This window comes from Physeter macrocephalus, chromosome 1 (assembly GCF_002837175.3).
Source record: "Physeter macrocephalus isolate SW-GA chromosome 1, ASM283717v5, whole genome shotgun sequence".
Lineage (NCBI taxonomy): Eukaryota > Metazoa > Chordata > Mammalia > Artiodactyla > Physeteridae > Physeter > Physeter macrocephalus.
Window position 1 is genome coordinate 102,115,381 of NC_041214.2, and position 25,528 is coordinate 102,140,908.

The window sequence follows — 25,528 nt, forward strand, 5'->3', positions numbered from 1 at the left end:
GTACAGCCATCTGTGGGACTGAGTGACTCCAGGACCTCTTTCCCCCAAGTTTAAACTGCTGCCCGGACAACGTGGAGAGAAGATGGTCTGAGTGCGGACCTTCTGCAGGAAACATGAAGAAAGTTCCCGTATGAAAAAAAGAGGTGATTCCCTATCTCAAATAGTTTATTTATGTATATTTATTTAGTAAAGATGTTCAGAAAGAGCCCAGCCAAACCCAATTCTCGGCAAAAGTGTGGTAGAGTCAATTGCAATCATTTTCAGCCTGGAAAGGAACGTAAACATAGGTCATTCCCATAGCTTCTTCACAGTGGACTCTTAAAAAAAACTTAATTATTATTTTTTAATTTTTTAAGGTTTGGAAAGGGCTTTATGCTATATAATTCTCTCACAAATTCACAGTATGTATTAACAGAGGCTCTGAGGAGTCTGCTATAAAGGAATCAGGTTAGCTCTGCTTAATTCATCTTTTCTCAAAACCAATGTCAACATTACAGCAAGTATTATCTTTCTAAAATGTAAATGTGCTGAAAATGTTCATTGGCTCACCATTGTCCTCAGGATAAAGTCCAAATCTCCTAGAATGGGTTATAAGACCTCTTGAGATCAGGTCCTGCCTACCTCTCCAGTCTGTTAACTGAGTCTTTATTCCCTGTATGTCTGTGCTCCAGCCATACTGAACTATCTGCATATCTACGTTTGCTCTTTTTTGTGTCTGTGCCTTATCACAGAAATGCCCACCTTTGCACCCACACCTCCACCCCGCGAGGTTAACTGCTACTTATTAGTCAAGGTTACTTACATTGGAAAACTTTTTTTAAGCCAGTATGTCATCTCTTTTACCTTTTCGTATCACTTATCACACTGTATTGTAATTGCATGCTTAGTTATTTTTCCTATCCCTGCTCTTCTGTAAGCTCCTTAAGGGTATTTCTAGTATTTTTTTTAAACTTAAATTTATTTTGAAAGGAAATTTTATATCACTCTTGAAAAACCCTGGATCACTTTGCTACAGAGAGAAGGTAACCAAAAGATAAATACAATACAAAATGATATTTAATGTTCGCTAGATACTATTATCTTTTTTGTTTTTGCTGAACAAACAAGGGTCAAAGAGATTTTTGTCACTAAGCTGAGACTTTCCCCTCAACTAATCAGAATGGTTAAGTGATTAACGATATTAATGCTATTAGGATGTGGCCACTTTCCACCTTACATCATTTTGCAGACCACCAGTGGTATGAATCCCACTCTCTGAGCAATGTGTCAATATATTTGGTCCAGGGATTGTGCAACTTTCTCTTTCACTGTCTGAATGTATCTGCTTTCTCTCTCATTAATTGGTGTCTGTTAAATCATTTACCAGTAGACACAATGGTTAGCAGTCAACCGTGTAGAAGAGGCTGTGCTGGGTGCTCTTTGGAGGGGGCGGGTGCAAAGTCCCCACTGTAGTATTAAGACTAATAGTTACTCGAGTATTTACTATGTGCCAGGCTCTGTGCTAGATGCTTTCCATACATTTTCTTGTTTGGACTTCTCAATAACCCTTCATAGTAGGTATTATTAGTCCTGTATCCTATATACTTAGAGATATTAGTTTGCCTAAGATCACATGGCCAGGGCATGCTCTAGTTGGGATAGAAACCCAGGTCTATGCATCTCTGAAATGCCTGTTCTTAGTTTCTGTGCTAAATAGAATGTTTATAACCCAGCTGTAATATGATAAATTGTGATTAGATATTAAAGGGTTCATATATAATGCAACAGTTCCATTGTCATAGGGGCAATGTTTCAGCCCAAGTGTATGTTCAGAAATTGAGTCAGACTGGTAGAATGATTGCACTTTCACCACGCAGGTTATACCTGCTTCGCTTATGTTTGGACACAACCCTGTCTACATTATGTTGTTTTTTTATTAAAACCAAATGGAAATGACTGGAAATGGTGCTTATCAAAGCCAACCAAAGTACAGTATGGTAGATTTACTACACAATAACTAAAAACACAGGCAGAAAATTCTGACTATGACTATGTTCTTCACTTGCTATGATAACTTGAATAGAAATATAATTATCCCTAATTACCTGTTCTAACATTCAACTATATGAAATGAATAATTACTTAGAATTAATTTGATTTCTGCTAAATTCATAAACCGGACTTTCACCTCAACTCATTATTTTTGTAGGGGATAGGGTGAAAAGAGAAATTCACCAAATCTAAGTGGCCTCAGATACTCTATTAAAAAGAATTAGGAATGAGGAAAATATTGAAATCTTCATTGCCAACAGAAACTGTAGGCCCACTTTTATTTATTCTTTGTATGCACAACACATAATCTCCACGTTGTTCTGTTTCTGGGCATTTGGTGACCACTCAGAGTAACATGGCCCAGAGGTGTTGGTCAAATGAGAACATGAATGTAAGTAGGACCGAACCTAAGCCTAGTACAAATAGCTGAAGTGCTGAGGGTGAAGCTTGGAAAAGCATGGGTGACAAGACTGTGTACATTTCATGCACAGCTCATCTGGGGAATCGCAGGCCTGTGCAACTAATTCCAGTATGTGCGAGACAAAGCTGAGAGGGTCTTCATCCAATATATTATAATCAGGTATTTTATTGATGTTGAGTCTGTAACTTTAAAAAAAAAAATTAGAAGTGGGCCAATAATAAAATTTGCATACCAACAAAGGAAAAGTGCCTGCCAAAGTTTTATATTTGTTATTAGGTTTAAGGCTATTTAGGTAGTTCAAATCAAATACAAGAAAAGATATCATGTCATCATATCTACTAAACTTTTTTCACAGTTAAAATGAGGTAATCTGGCTTTACAATGTTTTAGCTTGAATTAAGCAGTTTAATCCAGGTTACCAGAAAGATGGAGAGAGATATATTTGAACAATTATTTCCTAGGGGGAACAAAAGCCATGTGAAATGCATATGAATAAGATAATTATGCCACAAAATACATTTCAGAGTATCAAGCAGCATATATGTAAAACTTTCATTCTAACCTTAAAATTGGTATAATGTGTTATTTTTTCCTTCGCAAACAGCATGCGTTGTCATATAAAACAAGCATGAAGAACAAAATATAATATCTAACAGAGCATTTATCAGATTCACATTATCATCTGAATTGACCAAGGTTTATTTTCACTTTGACAATCTCTTTATCTTCTAATCAGTGAGGTTAAGTATTACAGCTGGCATATACACAATACAAATAATGCATACATGATCTGCATGTAATACTTATTACCATTAGGGTGGAAATTAGTAAGTATAATAGCAGTAAAGTACCACTGTTTCTAGAATATGTTCTAAGATTTATCATATTGACACGATAGATTTATGACTGAAGTGTAATTAGTGCTCTAACCTAATAACAAATGTAAAACTGCAAATGTACAAACCTACGGAAGGCTTATTTGACTTTTCAAAATGCTGTGCTTCTCATTGGGCTCAGAGTTTGTGAGCAAGCCCCAACTATTTGAATGAAGTACTGGCCCCAGGTCTGGGCTCCAATCAGGTAAAGTTCTATTGATGGGGTGCAGAATAATGCCTTTGAGGAGAGTAAGGTGCAAAAACCACTGTGGTAAGAGTGCATTTGCACATCATTGAATGTATGTGCTTTTTACTGTAAGTTTTGCCAGCATCCTGTGATTAACAGTAATCAGCAGCTGATCAAGGATGACCAGGAGACAAGAGGAGGCAGTGGTATATTCTATGACGGAGATGAGAGGGAAAGAGATGGAAAATGCCTCTAGACTATTGATGGGGGGTACTCAGTAGACTGTCGGATTGGGTTCCCAGTGAAGGGAAGGAAAATATTTTATCCAAACTATGAGGCTTAGAAAGAAGTTTGAAAAGTCCTAAGAACAAGTTTTGTTGGAGAAAAGACTAGAACACTATATCCACTGCAGGATAGAAAGAGTTATCTTAGAATACTTTTAGTGTCTAAGACTGTGCCAACAACATCAACAGCATTTTGTACACTATTCCCCTGGTTTAGGGCCAATTCAGTGATGACAGTGCCATTAGTGTCACTATTTCTAGTAGGACTCTGGGGAAGCCAGAGGATAAGGGGACAGTGGAGCTCTCAGAGCAGTAAAGAGCTGTGCATTATCATTTGGAATTAAGGGTAAAGTTTCCAGCTAATTCACTTATCACCCAATCAGTTCACTCCTGTGTGTCCCAAGGCAACATTTGAGTTGACACAGCTCTGGTAGCAGATACTAGGAAGCAGTCTGAGGCAGAGGGGTGAGATGTACAGGGAAGTTGGTGGAATTTAGGGGGACAGCCACGTTCTATGCCATACAAAATAAACTTCCTGTCAGTTTGGACGTTTTATGTTTTCAGTTTCTATTTATTTCCTTTTGGCATAACGTGACTATTTAGCATGTATTTGGGAAAGCTCGCCTCCCTAGCTCAGATATTGCTTTCAGCCCTACTCATCTCATTTGACGGGTCACTAAAGGTTCCACTCGTGGACAAGTCTGTCGTCCTAAGCCACTCTCTTGATAAATGAGCCAAGTAGCATTTCTCTACACATCTCACACAAGGAAGACTGCTGCCCCTGTACACGCTCTGCGCACAGGCATTTAACCCAATTATCAGGGACCTGATGTTTTGGGGGAGCTCGTTGACTGTGGTTTGCAAAACAGCAGACAGCATTTTTATTCCAGATGAAAGAACCAAGGCAGATTTAGCCCAGGATCGCTTCTCTGCTCTGCAAGGGGAGGGGGGGTCTCATGGCTGTGCCCCCATCATTAGCCCGTTCCATTTCCCAGAACCTAACAGCAAAAATCTGCAATTAGCCAATGAAGGCCATTACAAAAACTTCATCTGTGGCATGAACTAATTCTGGAAGATGGCCTAAATTTGTGTCGTGCTTTTGCTTCCTAGGAAGCAAAAGTTTCGTCTCAGGCTTAATCTCTTCTGTTTCTCTACCTTTAGTTTAGCGCTACGCCCCCTAGCTGGATTGTATGTAATAATAATGTCTCTGTGGGCAGCACTTCAGAAAAAATGAAAGTAGAAAATCCTGACCCACCACGAAATGCGTTTAATTCCAGAATGCTCCACTACATTGTCTTCTTGAACAGAAAGATAAACTTTTTGATGCGAATATAAGGTCATGTTAGAAGAAGTAGGATTCTTAAGGGTGATCATTACCTGGGCTCAGATCTTGTGCTTTTGTTTGCGTTTATATAAAATCTTGGGTTTGGGCTGTGGCTTAACTGTTCTCAAGAATGCAGGGGTCTGGAATCAGCACTAAGGAAAATAATTACGCTTAATTACTATAGAGTCTAATACAGCAAATACGTAATATTTTTGGCATAACCCTCTTAGATCTGCCATTAAAGTTTAATCTTCAATAATTTATCATTCCCTTCCATCAATTCCACCTTGACCTCTTTCTCCAATCCTAAGAATATCTTCTGTGCCCATGAAACCACGGTGGTACCTCTAAAAGGCTCAAAGTTCAAGCCTTTAAACACTGCTCTACTCTAACTGCAACCTGTGACTGTCCCCTTTGCCACGAAGCCGTGGAGGTGTGGCCATGTGGGAAGTGGTCCTGGGAGCCCAAGAAAAACTCAGTCTACATTTCAGAATGAACGTGGCCCCAAATCCCATGAAACTCAAGTCATCTTTTGCTCAATCAAGTAGCTTTTTCGCTGATCTTGAAGTTCATTCTGAGCAAATATGATAGCCTTGTTTGATCCGAAAAATCCCAAGACCTTGTGAGAATAAGTGATGTGATCAGGTCACAATTTTTTATTGTTGGCAGTTGCAGAATGAGTCATAGATCTAAAGTGTCTTTTCCCTTGGTCCCATCACTGAGTCTCCTGCTTGGCCTGAGGTCAAGGAGCAGAACACACACATCCTTTACAATATATTAAGCAACTTGGTCTTGGGGCAGAAATTCTGCCAATTCAGGGGTGTTTACCAAGGGTGAACTGTAAATAATCCTCCTCCTATCTTCCAGAACTCCTGTGCAGAATTTCAGAATGCAGGCCAGGCTGGCAACCCAAAGCAGCGGGAAGGAGTGAGCGCCTGCCCCCTCCACAAAGAGCAAGACTCCATGCACGCGACCTTGGTATGGTTTTCTGTGCTTTTTCGTCATGAACACCGAGGGGCACTTAAATGTTACAACCCAAGTGAAGTGCAACTATATATTTTAACAGTAAAGGAGAAAATCAAGTAAACATTCCACTGAACAGTCAGCAGCCCTTGGGTGCCACTGGCATCCTGTGTAGATACCTGTCAACACACCTGGCCTCATAGCACCAAGCATCTGGGCAAAGCTAAGGCTCAAATAAAACAGAGCAGAATAATTCTCCTCTTGCCTCCGTATCTCTTTGCCAAGTAACAAAGGGCTTGAAGAAGGGAAATGATCTAGCCCCTAGCAATTGACCAAGTATTAAAATCAAGACCAAAATGAAATAATGACAACACAAATAAACCCTGAGGGTAGGCTAGGGAATTTCAGAGCTTGTCACTGCAGTTTAATATCAGGATCGAAGGAAAATTAAGAAAGTGAGGGCACTCACTTTCTCACTCCTTTCCAGAGAAGGCCCTAAAAAAACTGACAATAAAATCCCAGAACCATCTCTGGAGAGGGATTCAAATGCAAGAGAAGGAACAGTTAAACCAGAGGCCTTTGCGTTGTGACCTCCTCGGCTGGGGCTTAAATTACTTTAAGCAATGTAAAGGCTGGAAGACCAAGTGTTGGGGGTGTACATGTGCTCTTAGCAGCTCAGCTAGGACACCCCAACGGCAGGCAACATGCAAAATCCAGCCATGAGCATCGGAGAACAGGAGTGGGAAGCTGCTGGGAGGTGGTCCAACCATCTGTATAAATGCACACAGCCGTCCGGGATTCCGTGTTATCTTTCAGCCTTAAGGATCCAGAAGACGACACTTCCTTAGAGATTCTCAGAGAGTTCTGAGGAGCACTGAACTACACACACTCCCGTGGCCAGTGTTCTTTCTAGCACCTGCTTTTTCATCCCTCTTCTAGAGGGTTTTCCTCAAAAACCGAGAGCTCTTCATGACCCATTTCATCTTCTGTTCCAGTGCACGGCTTGGTAGTGGCTTCTCGGGTCTGGACCGCACCCACACACGAACACCATCCCCAGCATGATGGGGTGGGGTGGGGGGCAGGACGTCTACAGCATCTATAGTAGAGTCAGAGGTCGCTCATGGTCCTGAGATGCGTGGTCCTGTGGAGGGGAGAGGACCATGGCAGCATCTGGCCTGGGTGAGAAAAGTTCAGGAAGCTCCTTTGTGAGTGCTCTTGAGGTAAGAAGCACTGAAGATGCTTAATCTATAAATAAATAAAAGAATAAATAAATAAATAAAACACTAGAGGGCTCTTTATAGATAAGCACCTCTTATCAATAATAATAAAAAAATCCCCTCTTGAGTTTCAAAGCCCTCCTTCAGTGGTGATTAGTAGGCTCAAAACAAACCTGCAGAAAGTAGAACAATCAAGACACAAACTGGTAGTGTTCCAACACTGGGTATTTTTCACTGGATGATACACCATCATCGTAAATGTCCTCGAGGTAGTCTTGTTTTCAAGGAGTTACAGAACAGCTCCAAACCCACTTGTTTCTGATACCGAGGACAGTATGCACGGTTTATCTAAAGAATGAAGATGACCAATTACCAGCACAAGCACTGCAAGACAGCTTGTGGCTGAAATACCTTGGTGATAAATACGTCTTACTCTTGGGGAAGAAGTGGTGACGTTTAACATGCCTAGAGAAAACTGGTGCTTGACCTTTCTCCCCTCAGAGCCCCAGGCTGGTGCTAGAGCCACCGCACAGGGCAGTCCACACCTGCCATGAGCCATCCTTTGGATCAGGAATGCCCTTCTGCTTCAGCCTTCTCTCTGGCTCAAACACAACATCCCAGAAGACAACAGGGAACTGGGCCAATTAGGGGACACTCAATACCCCAGTGGAACCTGGAAACCCCATTTCCATATTACATTCAACATCATATGCCACTGGGGAGATGCTGACCTTGATCACATGAAACATGCTTTCTTCCCTCGGACTTAAGTTTTTACAAAGCCTCATTTGGGAAAAATGCAATTAAAAGCCATGTAATTTTATCCAAACGGCCCTGTGAGGAGGGGAAAAAAAAAAATGTCCCCTCCTCTTACTCCCTTCACCATCACTGCCCAGGGGCCAACTTAACAAGAAACCCTTCAGAACTCTAGCCTGGATCAACAACTTCAATATTAAGTTAAATAACAAATTAAATCAGCATTTAGCCAAAGCTCTATCCTCCTGTAGGAGGTCATTCAATTCAATGACAGCTGTGGCAAAGTCCACCAGGTCCACGAAGTCAGACGTGATGATGTTGACACCCAGGGCTCCAGGCTTCTGAGTCTTTACCCAGTCCAGGATGGCAGGAAGATTCCTACACAGGAGAGTGTTGGGGCAAGAGAGAACAGAGAGTAGCGTTTAGAAATGGGAAAGAAAACATTTCTGTTAATGTAACAAAAGCGCGTCAACAGAGGCATAAGCTCCACCCCCACACCAAATTTGTCCCTTTAAGCTTAAATCTCTTTCAGGGACAGAGTGATGTCTAGTCCATTAGAGAACTGTACTTTTAGGGTTTCTGTGCTGGAAGAAGAAATTCTTCGCCTCGATCACCAAAGACATACCATGTCAACAGGACCTCGAAAAACTAAAATCAAGAGCCTAATTATTGGTGAGTTCTTTAATTTTTTTGTACCACGAAATTTTTTTATCTTGAAAATTTTCAAACATATCGCAACACTGAAAGAAATTCACAGTAAGCATATCCGCCATCTAGATTCTAGCACTAACATTTTACTATACTTGCTTACCATATATCTGTCTATCAATCCAGCTTATATTTTTGACAAATTCCAACTGCAAACATCTATACACATTCCCCTCAATATCTCAGCATGCAGATCTAGGGTTCAGTATTTGTTTTCAACCTGTTTCCCTTTTGACATAATGTTTATACCCAGTAAAATGCACAAATCTTAAGTGAACGCTGGTTGAGCTTTGACAAATGTATATATATAACCCATACCCATCTCAAGGTATAGAACATTACCAGCACCCCAGAAGGTTCTGCATTCACCTTCCCCATCGATCCCTGCCCCCATTCTTCCAGAGGCAATAATTATACTGTTGTTGTTGTTGTTGTTTTTAAAAAAACACAGATTAAATTTGCCTGGTCTAGAATTACACATAAGCCATGCAATATGCATTCTTGTGTGTGAGGCTCTTTCACTCAGCATTATGGTTTTGAAATTCATCCATGTTGTTGCATGCATCAGCAATTTGTTCTCTTTTTTAGTCACTGGATAGTATTCCATTGTATGAATATACTGTAATTTATCCATTTTCCTATTGATGGATAAATGGACTGTTTCCAGTTTTCGAATATTATGAATAGAGCTGTTATGGTCATCCTTATACAAGTCTTTTTTGTGGACATTTATTTTCATTTCTTTTGGGTAAATACCAAAGAGTGAAGTTGTTTTATTATATGTTAGGTTTACATTTGGTTTTATAAGAAATTTCCAGATCTTTACCCAAAGAGGTCGTTCCATTGTACATTCCATGAACAAAGTATGCAAATTCTGTTTGCTTCACATCCTCTCTTAAATTTGGTGCTATAAATCTTTCCAATTTTAGCTGTTCTAGTGGATGTGCAAAGTTATCTCACAGTGTTTTAGTCAGCATTTTTCTGATCACTAATGATGTTGGGCAGTTTGTCATGTACTTATTGGCCATTTGTGTATATTCTTTGGGAAGCATCTGCTCAGTTCTTTTACCCATTCTCTCTTTTGCTCTTTTTCTTTTAATTGTTGAGTTGTAGATGTTATTTATATATTCTGGATACTAGCCTTTTGTCAGATAAGCTTTGTGAATATTTTAGCCCCGCCTGTAGCTTGCCTATTAATTTTCTCAATGGCATATTTTGGTGAGCTGAATTCCTTAATTTTGATGGAGTCTAATTTATCTTTTTTTTTTCTTTTATGGTTTCTGTGACCTGTCTAAGAAACTTTTGCCTACTCCCAAGTCACAAGATACTTTCCTGTTTTATAATTTTAGCTTTTGTGTTTAGATCTAAGATCCATCTCAAGTTAATTTTTATATATGGTGTGAAGCAGGGGCCAAGGTTCACTTTTGCCATATGGATATACAGTTATTCCAGCTGCACGTGTGGCTTCTTATTGGACCAATGCTTGCTCAGTTGTCTTACAAATGCAGTCTGTCAGTCTCATGTTATAATCTGAGGGCTTTCTATGTGAAAGCCAGAATGTTATCCAAAGAAGCTCACAATTCAGAGATGTAAACAAACGATGACAGTTTAATGTGATAGTTCCTATATTAGTAGTAAGTGTAAAATACCATGGGTGGTATAGAGGAGGGAGTAATGAAGTACTCAGTTTTGCATCTTGGTAACAATAGCTCACTAAATACTTGCGACATTGAGGATGCTATAAGGAAGACACAAACCAGGGCTTATGTTTTGGTTAAGAGACTGGAGGGTTTTTTTTAGGAAGGATTTTCTCTGGGTAAAAACTGAAAATAAGCTAAGTTTATTTCTTAATGGCCTCTTTCTCTTCTTTTGGTAACACTGTCCTTGGTTGTCACCTTCTCCCCGCCTTGTTCCTCTGAAGCTGCCTTCCCTCCTCTGAGTGTACATTCAACTTCTCAGTCTCCCTCTAGGCAACCCTGTCAAGGCCTTGCAGCATTTTGTCCTTCTCCGCTTTCTTTTCCTTTTATCGTGACAACTGTAATCAGTCCGGGGTCTCTTCCCTCGCTCAGCAGACTCTACGATCAGCCATGGGCTAAAACACATCTCACAAATTGATTTGCATTTTTATATTCATAGCTGATTATGACTTAATAAGCCAATATCACAGGGGTACTTCCATTTTTAACTGGGACTCCTGACAACTTAATAGTACCCTTGATTTGACCATAACCTATTCAGTTTCTCTGTGCCTCAGTCTCTCCCCCTGTAAAATGGGGATAATAATAAAACTTCATAGAGATTTGGGGGAATTAAATAAAGTAATATGTGTAAAGTGCTTAGAAGAGGGCCTGGGATATAATAAGTGCTCTGTAAGTGTTGGGGACCAGAGAAGGAATCGTAAATGGTAGAGATTTGGGGGTGGGGGTAAGAAAACTTCGTAAAGTGGTCACATCCTGCTGCTTAGGTGACAAAATGTGTCCTGCGAGGGAAGGGTCACAAATGCAGTCATCCCTTGGAGACAGAGACCTGGAACACAGAGTGGCCCACACGAAGGCCACAGCAGCCCTGAGCCTGATGCATTTAAGCCTTCTTTTAAAAAAATCCGCTTGTCTGTGTTTAAGTATGCAATTCTGGCACCACCTTCTGGTCATCACGGGGAAATGAGAATTAAAGGTTTGGTGAAGGCCCCTCCAGCCGACTCCAGCCAGAGCCAGCCGGTGGAGGATCCCTGGAGGCCTGGAGGCCGAGCAGAGAGAAAGGCGAGCACCTGTGGTCTCCTCTCCGTGACAAAGAGCTCTGTGTCAGCTTCGGGTTCTTGTGTCAGCCTTCCCCAGGGCAAGGATCGAATAACCAGGAAATGCAGAACCCACGGTGAGCAGGAGCTGCTCTATTCTCTTAACTCTTGGCCTTTTACCAAGACCTCTTTACCAAGACTTCTTTACCAAGAGATCAGTGCAGACGGCTGAGTCAGATACTGCTGTTGGGCCGTGAGGCACTGAATCCCAGGGGCTGCAGAGTAGCAGCTCAGAAACTTCCCCCTGGCTTAGAGGCCCACTGAGAGCAGGGCTGGTCCAGTACAGGTACGGGCGTGGCATGCCTGTCTTGTGCCAGGCATTGTGGGAGACGCTTTCCTGTTAAGACTCCACAATCTTGTGCGGTTTTATTAACCCCACTTATCTGGTAAGAAAAACCACAGCTCAGAGACCTCAGGAAATTTGTCAAAGGCAGTCTGTTTTTAAGGCACTGTGTTAGTTTTCTAGGGGTGCTGTAAGAAAACGCCACAGGCTGGGTGGCTTAAACAACATAAGTTTATTTCCTCACAGCTCTAGAGGCTGGAAGTCCAAGATCAAGGTGTCAGCAGGTTTGGTTTCTCCTGAGGCCTCTCTGCTTGGCCTGCACACTGCCACCTTCTCCCTGTGTCCTCACAGGGTCTGCTCTCTGTGCACACCCATCCCCAGTGTCTCTGTGTGTCCTAATTTCCTCCTCTTATAAGGACACCAGTCAGACTGGAATAGGGCCCACCTGAATGGCCTCATTTTAACTTAACCAGCTCTTTAAAGGCCCTATCTCCAGATATAGCCACGTTCTGAGGTACTGGAGATTAGGGCTTCAACATGTGAAATTCCAGGGAACACAATAGAGTCCATAACAGGAACCAAGTCAGGCTTCAACCTTGGGCCTCTGGTTTCAGTCTGTGTCCCCTTCTGTGGCCCCATCCTGCTGTGCCTTCAGGCTTAGGCAAAATTTGCTTTCACTTGATTTCAGTGGGAGTGCAAGGTTTCTAAGAATCTAGGGAAAACTACCTTAGAAATTCAGTCAGAATGGCTATGTTTTACCCCTGCACCACAGCAGGTAGGTGCATGAAGCCCACACAGGGGACACCCCCTGTGCCCCGAGCTCTGGGTCCTCGGGACATCACCTACACAAGGTCACTCTTTCAAGACTGGGGAGGTAGTTGGCACAGAGAGTCAGGCAAAAGAGGAGGCAGAGAAATATGTTCCAAACGAAAAGACCAAGACAAAACCTCACAAGAAGATCTTAATGAAATGGAGATAAGAATGGATATATTTTTCATGGCTTCAAGCAAACAAAATCTCAAGTCCGAAGTTGACCTAAGAGTTAGCGGGAAGGGGGGGTTAACTGCCTCCTGAGAAAACCACCACTACATTTATAGGAAAATATACCTTGTCTTTTCCTCTCGGTTAAGCTGATAACTGGTGCCCAGGACCAGTTTGACAGCACCCCGTGTGCCTTACGACAGACCTTCTGGGTGTTGGCTCTCAGGGGAAGGCCCGTGACAACTGCTTCTTCCATATGCTTGAGAAATGAAATATTTCCTGCCATATCAATAAACAAAGGATGTCACAGTCATCCATGACTATACCCCTCAAACGTGAGCCAAGGAAACTCAGGGCTGAAAAGAATACCTGACATCTAGCAGCCGTCAGACTGCAGCCACTCCCTGCGGTGAGCCCTGAGGAAACTCAGGATGTGTCAGGATACTGGCCCCAGAGAGCTGAGGTGCATATCAAAGGAATGATTTCAGTGATCCAAGACTCTTGCATCTTCCCGTACACAGAAAAGCGCTAAATTCCTTAACTTGAGATATCTGGTTTTCTTTAATTAGCAATAATCTTCTGAGGTTCCCGACTACCTGCCCTTTGTTGCAAAACTCCTATGTATCCTGGCTTCCCCCCTCGCCTCCTTGGAGCAGCTTCTCAGTTATCTGAAACGCTGTCTCCTGGGCTTCAGTCCTCGTTCTGTCCCCAATAAAACTTAACTCGCAGCTCTCACGTTGTGCCTATATTTTTTTTTTTAAGTCAACACACTTGTTCAATAGCCCAGGGGAAATGACAGCCACATGTCGTGCTGGTGTTTGGGAACAAACTTGACCAAAGCAGCTGATGTGGAGGCCTAGGAATCCTAATGCATCTCTGTAATATTCTTGTGACCAGCAGGCGGCGAGATGCCTCAGTATCCTTCCAATCTCCCAGATGTGTGCTTGCTGCCAGCAGGTTAAGGCTCTGGCGTGCTAGGATGCTGGGGCTTTGGGCGCGTGCGCCATCATTACCTGTCAGTGGAAGAGCCTTGTGCTTCATCTGCAGCCAGATTAAAGATGCAGGAACTCACGAGTATGAAAAGCATTATGACTTTGTGGGTTCAGAATTGTAGCCAGTAAGAGCTGACCAGATTCAGGTACTAGTGAGACAATTACAGACCAGTGGAGCAGAAAGGAACAGGGCACTGAAATGTGCTACATACAAGTCCGTGCTTGGATGCTGAAAGGGGCAATGGTCCAACAATCAGAAGTCCACGGATGGTATGTAATACTGACTCTTAACCAGCAGTCGAGGTCTGCTGGGTCACTTAACCTCATTGGCCCCATCTGAAGTGGGGACAATAACATGCATTAGACAACGTGCCCTCCTGGAGGATGGCTTAATTTAAGAACCTAATGAAATCGTCTGCAAGAGGGTGCTCTATATTCAGAATACACTATACAGATATAACACATCCTTATTTTTAAAGACTTCCTCTCCCTTACAAGTACAGCTCTCTGCACAGACTTTATTATAGTGATTTTCACAGTGTTACATAGAAATTTACATGTTTATTTTTCCCGATAGAATGTACGTCTATGGGGGCAATGACTAGATTATTCATCTTGTGTCTTTGGACCTAGCTCCTATTTGTCGCTGAATTAATAAATAAATAAATAATGTTAATCTACAAATTTACCAAAGGCATGAGGAAATGGTATGGATATATGAGCATATACTATACAAAAGAAAGTTCATGATTCTGGTCTTGGTTTATGAAACTCTCTTTCCCAAGTTAAGCACAGGTAATTCAGTGAAGACTTAGTAGAGCCACACAGAAAGAGGTTTCTGGTTCTGTTCACGGCCAGCACAATCAGGAGCTCTCAGTTCGTTATCCAAACTCCTGCCAGGTGAACTCCCGTTATCAGAAGTCATGCTATCCAAACTATCCAAATAGACAGGGACACGTTTTTTGATGAATCTTTCATTATCTGAACTCTGGTGCTCAGCACCTGGAACTCAGGAACCAAAGTGATTCTTGTAAATATCCCTTGTTATCCAAACATACCCGTTTCCTCAGCTTGGATTGCGAGAGATGCCCTATTAGCCAAATGTATTTATAACATTCCCTTTATACATAGGCATAGGCATACATGCGTACATGTACATATACACAAGCCATCCTTTTTCTTGACAACACCTATCATTTATTGGTGTCCAGGATAAAGAACATCATCTAACACAACGTTGCTGGAGCTTCTCCTGCCTAATTGTACAGTCAGGATCAGTTCTGCTCTGAGGAAGTATCTGAAGCTATGGCATGGTAGGTGGCATCCTGAGCTGCTTCTTAGGACTCACTGTCACTAAGGAAGGGAGAAAGGACACCCTAAATCCTGGGAGGGTCATCTCTGAATCCTTACTGCCTGGCACAGCAGACTCATTTAATGCTTCTTATGAGAGTGAGTGCTTGGGCCAGCTTCGAGGGCAGGGGCAGTACCATGATGGCACCTCCAGCCAGACGTGAACGGACTGGTGGTGGCTGAAAGTGCTTTGCCTCCATATTGAAATTTAGAGGGTATTTATGTTATAATATGTACATTTTAACAGTGTTTAGAGATCCTTTGGCCACGGTTAATGCAAGACACCTCAAGTACACAACTTTTTCAAATATAAGGTTTTTTGGGTTTTGTTTTGTTATTTTAAATCTTCAGAGTATATGGTTTTACCGCTGTTTGCTGTTTATTCAGAAGAGAATCAAGATAAAAACTTTTTTTTTAACCCTCACTTGTGAAAAGGAAGCAAATTCTTACCTATGGACCAGAGTGTTCTTGAGGCCGCCAACCAGGCCCCGGGCAATGGTCTTTACTCTGGGCGTGAGGATCGCTTGAGACACATGGAAGGATCCGTGGGGAGAGCGCTCACTCAGCGTGGTCTCCAAGAAGAGGATAAGCTTGCGCACACTTGTGGTATTTGCCCAGGGTGCTGGGATCTTCTTTCCAGGCCATAGGAAGGGATAGTGCTTGTAGAAGGGACAGTGATAGAAGATGAGAACCTGAAACGTTCAGAACAAATATAGGAGGGCAGTTCATGAACAAGCTGAGTGTTAACTCCTTGGCTTTAAGCTGATTGATTGCTAGGAGGAAAGGCGCACAAATACAAACATACGTGGAAATTCAAAAATTTTTATATACATATTTTTTTAGAAAAATTAATAAGCAAAGATTTAAGCACTTGCTATATGCCTGACTTGAAGGTTTTTAACATTTTGGGGGTCATGAACACCTTTGGAAGTATGGTAAACTCCTGAACCCCTTCTCAGATTGTTTTAAATGAATGTCTAAAATAAAATAGATAGGATTACAAAGAAAATCAATGAGATGGAAATATAGCTATCAATATAATTAAATTTGTAATAAATAAATTAATGTATGTGCTTCATAATAAACACTTAAATAAAAATATTTTGTTTTAAGTCTAATAAGTTCCATAATTTTGAGTAAATGATGAGTATACACAATATTTCAAGATATCTGCACTAAATGAATATCTGTGGTTTCTGTGGGGACAAAGTCACAGGGAGTGCCAACACTGCCGTGGGTGACTGTTCACTCACACTCATAATCAGTGGTTATACTGATATTCAGTTAGAGGTTAAAAGTCAGTATGTAGTGCTTTTCCCATCCAAATTCACAGACTTCTTAAATTCTACCCTAACCCACTCCCCTTGGGAATCTCTGGACCTCAGGTGGAGAACCTCAGCAGTTAGTCCTGTCTATAAGTTATGAGCCCTACGCTCACGAAATTGACCCTTAGCTCTTGGGTTGAGATCAATACACTGAACTGAATTTGGAAGGATGTAGGTTTTCAGTTGTGCTACTGACTCTGAATGAAACTGCCCTTCCCGGGAGAGGGAGGGAGTGAGCTATGTGAGGCAGGGAAGTCTTCGAGTACCAGATGGGTCTCCAGTGGGACCTCTCAGGATGGTGGTGATTTTGCAAATAATTAGCCAGCCACATCCACGGCATTAATTAGTTTCTGAAGGCAGCAGAGAGACAGGGAATTGCTATTTCGATTGTCCCAATTCAGAGCTCTGATGCTTAGGTTTCCAGAAGTACTATGTTTTTTCTCCTCCCGGGTACCAGCGATTCTTCCCAGGAGGAATGTCCATCGTGTGTATTTACACAACCTGGACCGCAATCCTCGAATAGCTGGCCTGACAGCATAATTCTCCTGGCACCCAAGGGCAAGAGCTCTGAGTGTGTGTCTTGTTTCCGGGTTGCATTTAGCCTAACTGCTCCTAAAGGCCTAGAGCTAGGGAGCACCAGACTCAAAGCACTGAACAGGCTAGTTGTTCTTGTTGCTTTTAATGGCTTTGAGTAATGTCTGACTGCCTGCTAATGATGTTGGTGGTAAACACATGGGTTAATGAGGTTAATCACAGGCTCATCGTAAGCAGATTGCCTGGGAGATTGGGGAAGATTTCCTGCTGGCGTTGTAACTGGCTAGTTTGGAAGGCTGGGGTCTCCGGCATCTGTAAGTGTGAAAAGCTGGGCTGTGAGATGGACTGTGGGAGAGGCGGGAGGCTGTGTGATCCTTCGACAGGGCCTCTCAGACCATTTCCCATGCTTCCTGGCCCCTGAGCAGAGGGTCAGGGGATGAAAGGAAAGCGCTGTTCTTCACTCCGTCTTGGAGTACGAGCAAAAAGGACACATTCTACAAAAGGGGCGTTATGGCTTTCCTCAAGTAATCTGATCCTAAAGGTTATAGGGGGAATTTCTGTTTACAGTAGGAGCTTAGCCTAGCAAACCAGCCCTAATTCTACAGAATTCTGGGGGGCAGTAAGTCTTGCCCAGGGCCTGTGTTTTGCATCTGACTCCTGACCTCGCTCTGCTGTATTTTCTGTCTGACATATTCTTCCCTCCAGCTCAGCAATTCATATGCAGGTTTTCTCTCGAGACTCAGATTTAAAATCTCATTTCCTTTAAGAATTATTCTTTAATTGACCTCTTCTTTTTTTTTTTTTTTTTTTGCGGTACACGGGCCTCTCACTGCCGTGGCCTCTCCCGTTGCAGAGCACAGGCTCTGGACGCGCAGGCTCAGCGGCCATGGCTCGCGGGCCCAGCCGCTCCGCGGCATGTGGGATCTTCCCGGACCGGGGCACGAACCCGTGTCCCCTGCATCGGCAGGCTGACTCTCAACCACTGTGCCACCAGGGAAGCCCGACCTCTTCTTATTTTGATCATTCTTTTACAGGGGCCCCTGGGATGCAGATTTATACTATGTACTATTTTTCAATTGATGGATTACAAAACCCTTTTTTTCATACAGTACATTTGAGGCAGCTTTGCCTTGTAATTGTATATATCAGTTGTCTTATATTTTACTAGTGGCACATATTCTTACCTTCTCATTAAGATTCTAAATACTGCCAAGTTGTAGATGAAATCTTCGAATTTACTGTACCCTCAAAACTCATAACCACTAATATACCAATAGATACCTGTGAGCTGTGATATAACTGCATATTGAGTAAATGAAATGTGACTGAATGGTAGTATACTTCTTTCTATTAAACTGTAGTAATAAAATACTCTGGGGGTTACATGCAAGGCAGCTCATTACATCATGAATATTTAAAGTTTAACCACCAGTATGGCACTGCCCCAGCAGGGGGCAGATGATTGAGGGCTCTGTTGGAGATCTCTTTAGCTTTTAAGAAGAGGTATAAAAGGGAAACCTCTGGGAAAGGAAGGGGAACAGGGAAATCCTGGAATTCAAATTGATGACACACTCCCTTTTTCTGACACATCATCACAGTCTCTTTCCTTCATAATTTTAGGGGTATTGGTTGCTGAATGCCACAGATTAGCCCATACTTAAAAACTATAACAGATGTTTACTGTTCTGCTAGAAATTCACTTCCACATGATTCATTATCCCTGAAATTACCTGTTTCTCTTGCAAATGATTTAGTATGCAATGTGGCAGCCCATCCAGAATATTATCTGTGCACAAAATTATAAAACTATAAAAGATACCTGTTTATAAATTTAGCTGGACTCAAATTTAACCTTACCTGAATCCTCGTATTCAAAAGCCCTCTCACAGATCTTCCCTGTCTCCCATTCTGCTAAGCCTCTGAGACCTTCTGATAATAAGGGCTCTTGAATAAGGAGAAAGTGTTTTTATTAGCATCGTCTATGACCCTAGTTGTGAAAATCACCAAGATGTGTGAACAGCCCTGGGAGAGCACTGAAGGCTGTGGGAACTCGGTAGAGCCCAGCAGCCTGTGACTGAGTCCTGGCCCTTGTGTCTCATTGACAATGTTCTCCTGGGCAAGGTGCTTAATTGCTTCCTGCTTCAGTTTTCTCATCTGTAAAATGAGGATAATAATGACAACCTATGTCATAGTGTTGTTGAGAGGATTAAATGAGTTAATCCCTGTACTTAGTACATTGTAAAGGCTCAATAAATGTTGTGTTATTGCTCTTGTTACTAGTATTATTTAGCATTGTAAGAGAGAGATTCCACTGGGGAAAAAATCTCTCCAAATTTGACCTGTGAGTCTGAATAGATATAAACTTAGGTTTAGGGGAGAGGTGTGATAAATATTTGGCAAAATATCACTTACAAAAGTTTTAGTGAAGAAAAATAGCTTAGATAAAACTTAACAGATACTAAGAGTTAACTCATTAGTCTTCGTAGATTCAAAGAACTTTAGCACTTTCACGGGTGTGCAAAACAACCTGGTGTTTCCCATTACTCAGGCCGAGCCTGGGAGTCATCCTGGAATCCTCACATCCCAACAGCTAGGAAATGCTATTAGGTCTAACTTCTGGTGGATTCCAAATCTGACCACTTCCCACTAGTCTCCTCACTGGTTTCTGTACTTCCCTTCTGTCTTTCCAGGGCTCTTCCTAGTAACCAGAGGGATACCATCAAAACTTAAGTCAGGCCACAACACCCTGTGCTCAGAACCCTCCCAGAACCTTCCTCACTCAGAGTAAAAGCCAAGTCCTTTCAGTGCCTTCAAGGGCCCCCTGATCAACCATTATCTCTCTGACCTCCTCCGCTGCTCTGCTCTCCAGTCCCGTGGCCCCTGCTTTTCCTCAACTATGTCAGGGACCCTCCTGCTTTGGGGCTCTGCTCTGACTGGTTCCTCTGCTGGGAAAGCTCTTCCCCCAATAGATTCACTCCCTCAAATGTCATCTTTTCAATGAGGCCTACCCTGATCAACACATTTAAAACTGTGACCAACCCTCCAACCCATAGATCCCTGGTTCCCCCTTACTGTGCTTGGCTTTCTTTTTCCATTGCTTATTACTTTCTAACATTCTTTATAATGTATTTATCATGTTTATTATCTATGATCTAGCTCCGTCCACCTGAATGAAATCTCCATTAGGGCAAGGATCTTTGTTTTATTGACTGATTTATCCCAAGTGCTTAGAATGGAGCTCAGCACATACTTAGTGTTCACCATACATTTGCAAATGAATAATCTTTAATTGCTTTTTGATTAAAAGCTCTTCCCTCAGTTCAAAAATCACTGCCTCTTTAAGATGCCTTGGTTAATGCATCTATGGGTAAGGGAGCAACTGTGAATGAAAGGTACTTTTTTTCTTTTTCTTTTTTAAAGAGAGTCTAAATTGGAGCCTGACCATTCCTGAAGGTCTCCTCTCTCACTATCCACCATCCTCTGGGACCAGAACAGAATATATCTGAGGCCCGTGCTCCTTTTCCGGAGTCTGTCCTTCATGGGTCTGGGTTTGGGGCTCTTCTCAATTTAGGGATGCTCCTCCAGCCTTGATCCCTTCGCAGGTTCTTCCTTCCTTAACTGTCTTCCCCGCTGACCCAAACTCTGTGGAGATGGCCTTTCAAAATGTTAACTAACACCTCTGAGATGAATCACTTCGTGTGCCTTTGTTAGCTAATGCTATCAAACAATATTTAACAGGATTATCTGATATTGAGTTGAAGACAGGATGGGACAGATGATCCCTCAGGGGAACTAGGAGTGTGAAAACAGATACAATGGGAGACAGAAAAATGGTAATGGCCAACTGGTCCCACTTCACCACTCTGCCTTGGGCTGGTTCTGGCCAGGCCATTGCCAAACAAGTTAATCCCAGTTCAACTGTGCCCAGGGGAGCCCTTGGAGCCGTCCTAGAGCCCAGGAACTGGTGTGCAGATCTTTATTATCCCAAACAATCTATGCCTTCTGGCCCAAGAGCCCTGGAGTGAGCTGCCTTAGAGCTGGTGACACAGAAAAAGCAGAAAGAGTTCCGTTGTTGCCCTTGGAAGCTAATCTCTGTTCCCTCCTACCTGGCACTTCTTCTCCCACAGCGTCTGGAGCGTCATACTCTCCACACTGCAGGCTGAGCACAGCTTGTTCCCAAAGGCCTCCTGGATCCGGAGAATCAGGCGTTTGTGATGGGCCTCGTCCATGGCATAGAAGTGGTTGAAATCCAGGAAGACAATCTCTTGGGGGTGCTGCGTGAGGAACGAGTCAATCTCCATCAGCCCATCCCAGACCCTGATGCCAAAAAGCCCGTGAATGAAGTAGATTTCCTGGTCGGCATCCCCTGGCTTGGAAGACACACGCAGGTCGAAGTAGCGGATCCCAGCTTCCAGCTGTTCTCGGAATGTCAGGTTCTGAGTCACAGACCATTTCTTCATGAGCTTCTTTACCAAGGAGATCCTGGCGAGGCGTTTGATAGCTGGGGTTTGGTCAGGCCCCACGGGGGACTTTTCATCTACCCAGTAACTGAATGAATCATGGGAGCCTATACGAAGCAATAAATGTGAGGAGAGCGGTTGAGACTGGAGCTGGGACAGATAATCCAATTGATAAGAAAACAACAACAAAAATTTAGAACCAAGCACACATGCAGAATATTGTGAACAAATACTTGCAAAAATTTTCAAGCTTGCTAGGGATGAAATAAACACAAATAAGAGTAACATCGTCTTATTAGCAGCTTGTTAAGCCTGGGGTAAAACTATAATTTCATAAATTGCTGGTATAAGGTATTGATTAATTAATAAATAAATACCCTTTTGTAAAGCTATTTAGAAGTATGTTTGGAAAGAGGAGCTTTAAAATATTCATGCCATTTTATCTAGTAATTTCATTTCAGAAAATTCATTTTCAATAGGAAAGCTATTCTGAAGAACTAAACTAATGTCTGGGAAAACAAAGATGTTTGCTAAAGAATATTCCTAATAGAGACAAACTAGAGGTTGCTTAAGTGTCCCTCATAGAAGAATGCTTAACGGTGGCACAGCTGCTTTGAATAAGCAGCATTGCAGGCATTGAAAGAAAAGATAGGAAAACTCTGTGTCTGTCTCACTAATGCTGGGACAGGCATTTAAATTCTAGGAAAGGCAGAATTTTTTTTTTTTTTAACTGCCGCCTTCTTACACTTTTGTATATACTATTTTCCTATTGTAAAAATGAGTCAGTAGGAATGATTTCTTGACAGATCAGATAAACATCCTGAAGAGCTCAACATAGGTTAGTTATACGTCCCTCTTTTTGAATAAGCCAAATCTGCTATTAAATGATCAAATAAGCCAAATCTGCTATTAAATGATCAAATGCATGTTGTATTTCTCTTCCTTAAAGAGGGTAGGGATCCTCCTAGACACTGAGATGATCTTATTGTTATAAAGTCTAAGTGACCACAAGAGACACATTTCTAACTATAGTGAGAAAATATTTCAGTAGTAACTTAAGTAAAAATTATCTTTAACAAATATCTTTTGTTTTGTCATTGGTTTCTATCTGGTGTCAACCATTATTATTTGGTTGGCTTGGTGACTGGCCTGACCCTGGGGGGCTCCACACAGGCGGCTGCACTTTGCAAGCAAAATCTAGGAGGAAAGTGTCATGTTCTGACACAACCAACCTTGTTCTTAATCACTACCACCCACATCAGAATCAAAATTCTTATATAGAATACTCTTGACTGTCACCGGTTATCCTTTTTACTAAATTGTAGAGTAGGCATTTCATACATAATATAGGATTTTACGCAACTCTACTGTTTCATGTTTTCTTACTTCCATTTTCTTGAAAATAAATCATTCTGGGAATGGCTTTACTGTTCTATCTTCTCAGAAATAAAGCAAAAAAAAAAAAAAGTGGCAAGCGATGCTTTATTTTTATGTAGTCTCTAGAACATGGAGGGTATTCAGTAACGATTAAGAAAAAGCAGAGTTATCAATCCTTAGGCAAAATGAATTTTGCAAGCAAAAGAATTACTAGCATATTTAAAGTAAAAAAAAAAAAAATTGCCGTTACTAATAGAAATGTGGGGCAAGTCCCCCTGGAGCTTCCATACTGGTTGTCTCTGCTAATGAGACTCACTGCGTACTTGCCGAATGTTCTGCTTCCTTGGGCTGCGCAGAAATAGGAGATCTTCATACCTCCTCATCAAGAGATTTATTAAGAATACATTATGTATAGATGGAGAACAGCCAGTTCTCTCTTCTTTTTAGATTTTATCAGCAGCCCAGCTGTTCGGGATTGAGTGTGTAATATAGTGTGAGTTTCGCCTTGTACTTAATTCTTCCTTGGGTATCAGGGAATAGGCATTATCCAAGCATGGAGGAGAGCAAATCCTCTCTGGTATTCTCTTGTTGGTGCTGAGTCCAGTTTCATGTCCAGAGGGAGATGTGCTAACAACCTCTGAGGCTTTTCTCTGTGTCTGAGGATTCTGCGGTGCTGTGACAGCGATGGGGCCCCAGGGACCATTTCTGAATACACAGCGACACACAGGTACCCAGCCCATCCCACAGAAGAGGGAGGGTGTGCACGTTCCCTGGGAACCAGGAGTCTTTCCTTCTCTCTTTGCTTCCTTTTCCATTCTGGGTGCCCAGCACTGCCCACTTCCGTCCCCTTGATAGGACGAGACAGGACAAGGGAACAGGCTGTTTGCTGACTGGTTTACAGCAGTTGTCCTACCGAGGCCTCCAGCAGTCAAAGCCAGCGCTCACTCATTAACCACTATCAGTATTTTTGCCTTTCTACTTACTTTTTTCCACATAGAGTGAGAGAATAACATTCAGGTACTTAAGTGCGTTTAACTATTTCTTTCTCGAAAAACTGGATAAAAATGCCCCAACCCTCACCAGAATATTTACAAGTTATACAATGCGCAAATAATACTCATAAAAAGAAAATCCTAATATTTTGCACTCCAGATTTATTATCAAAGTTTCCTCTTCTCCCTACACCTGAAAGAAGTTATTTCACTCTTTAAAGATTGTCTTTAGGGCTACTTCTCCCCCTCTGCCCTGGGATGTATGGGTTGAATTCACACATTTCCCCCAGAAGAGGTGGAAAAACCTCCGCTCCATTGGTCCTTGCCTTGTTCTCGAAGAGAACTGCTGTGTGGAGTTGGTAGGGATCTCTGCTCCATGAGTTCTGGCTTGTTTCATGATAAGGTTAGAAAATAGTTTAGAACCTCACCCTGCTGTGATTTCTGCCACGGGAAGTGTTTTTGCTGCTACCACCTGGCAGCTCCTGTACATCTTCACTCATCCTCTCCATGGCTCTTTAATCACTGTCTAAAATAGATTTAAGTGGTCCTCTTTATCTTAAGAACAAAACAAAGCACTTTCCGTTACACGCCTTACCCCTTCAAGTGACTATCTCCTCTTTCTTCCCAGCTGTTGAATTCTTGAAAAAGAGGCCAGTCGTGCGGCCTTTGTCTCCCCTGATCTACTCCCTCCTTCCAGTCGGAGGCCACCTCCCATCCTTCTATTGCTACTTTTGATCCTTCTAACCTTGGAATCAACAACTCCAAGTGGCTTTATTCTTCTTAGCTTCTCTGAGGGTCTGCTAAGTCAGCTCTTTTCTGGAACCCTCCATTCCCTTGTGATCCATGATGTACACTTTTGGGTGTTCCTGTCCTGTTACCTCCTCTCCTTTGGCTTCCTTTGCTGGCTCCTCTCCGTCCTTCTTGTCCCCCAGTTTAAACGTTTTCCAAGACTTGGAAAACTCGGACTTGAAACCTCAGATTCTAATTAAATTCTTCCCTCTCCCTCACCCCCTTCATCTAACCAGGTACTAAATCTTTGCCTTTGACTTTTACAACAGACATCAAACATGTCTCTTCCTTTAACCTTCACCTGCCACCCTCCTCATCAGCAGTCCTTTAATCAGGACCAAAAGAACCCTAACTTGTCCTTTCAGTCCAGCCTCTCTCCAATTTGTTCACATTTGAAAGTCAATCATCTCAAGATACAGATCAGGTTCAAACTCTGGACACTGGGGTTTAGGACTCTCCTCAATACGGCTCCGATGTATTATTTCAGTCTCATCTCTCACCAGGCCCCTTCCTGGACTCTATGCACTTACTTTTGCTGACAGCTTCCATAAAATATTCTCTTATCCCAACTCTGTCTACCAGCATTTATAACCCATATTGGGCAAGCTGCCTACCCTATGTCTCAGTTTTTTAATCTGTAAAATGGGCATGATAGTATCGATTGTCACAAAAATTGTTGTGAACATTGGAATGCATGCATGGGCTTCCCTGGTGGCGCAGTGGTTGCGCGTCCGCCTGCCGATGCAGGGGAACCGGGTTCGCGCCCCGGTCTGGGAGGATCCCACATGCCGCGGAGCGGCTGGGCCCGTGAGCCATGGCCGCTGGGCCTGCGCGCCCGGAGCCTGTGCTCCGCAACGGGAGAGGCCACAGCAGACGGAGGCCCGC

General features: G+C 42.5%; 1 protein-coding gene across 1 annotated transcript in view; it reads right to left on the bottom strand.

Moving 5' to 3' along the window:
• Positions 1 to 8,117: 8,117 nt before the first annotated feature.
• Positions 8,118 to 25,528, bottom strand: part of PLCXD2 (phosphatidylinositol specific phospholipase C X domain containing 2) — a 43,818-nt gene continuing 26,407 nt past the window's right edge. Inside the window, exons 2-4 of the mRNA XM_007113270.3 lie at positions 21,132 to 21,592; positions 15,617 to 15,858; positions 8,118 to 8,436 (exon numbers count right to left, since the gene is read on the bottom strand). Coding sequence (XP_007113332.2) covers positions 8,277 to 8,436; positions 15,617 to 15,858; positions 21,132 to 21,592 — 863 coding nt within the window. The 3' untranslated portion in view covers positions 8,118 to 8,276. The remainder of the gene's footprint in view (positions 8,437 to 15,616; positions 15,859 to 21,131; positions 21,593 to 25,528) is intronic.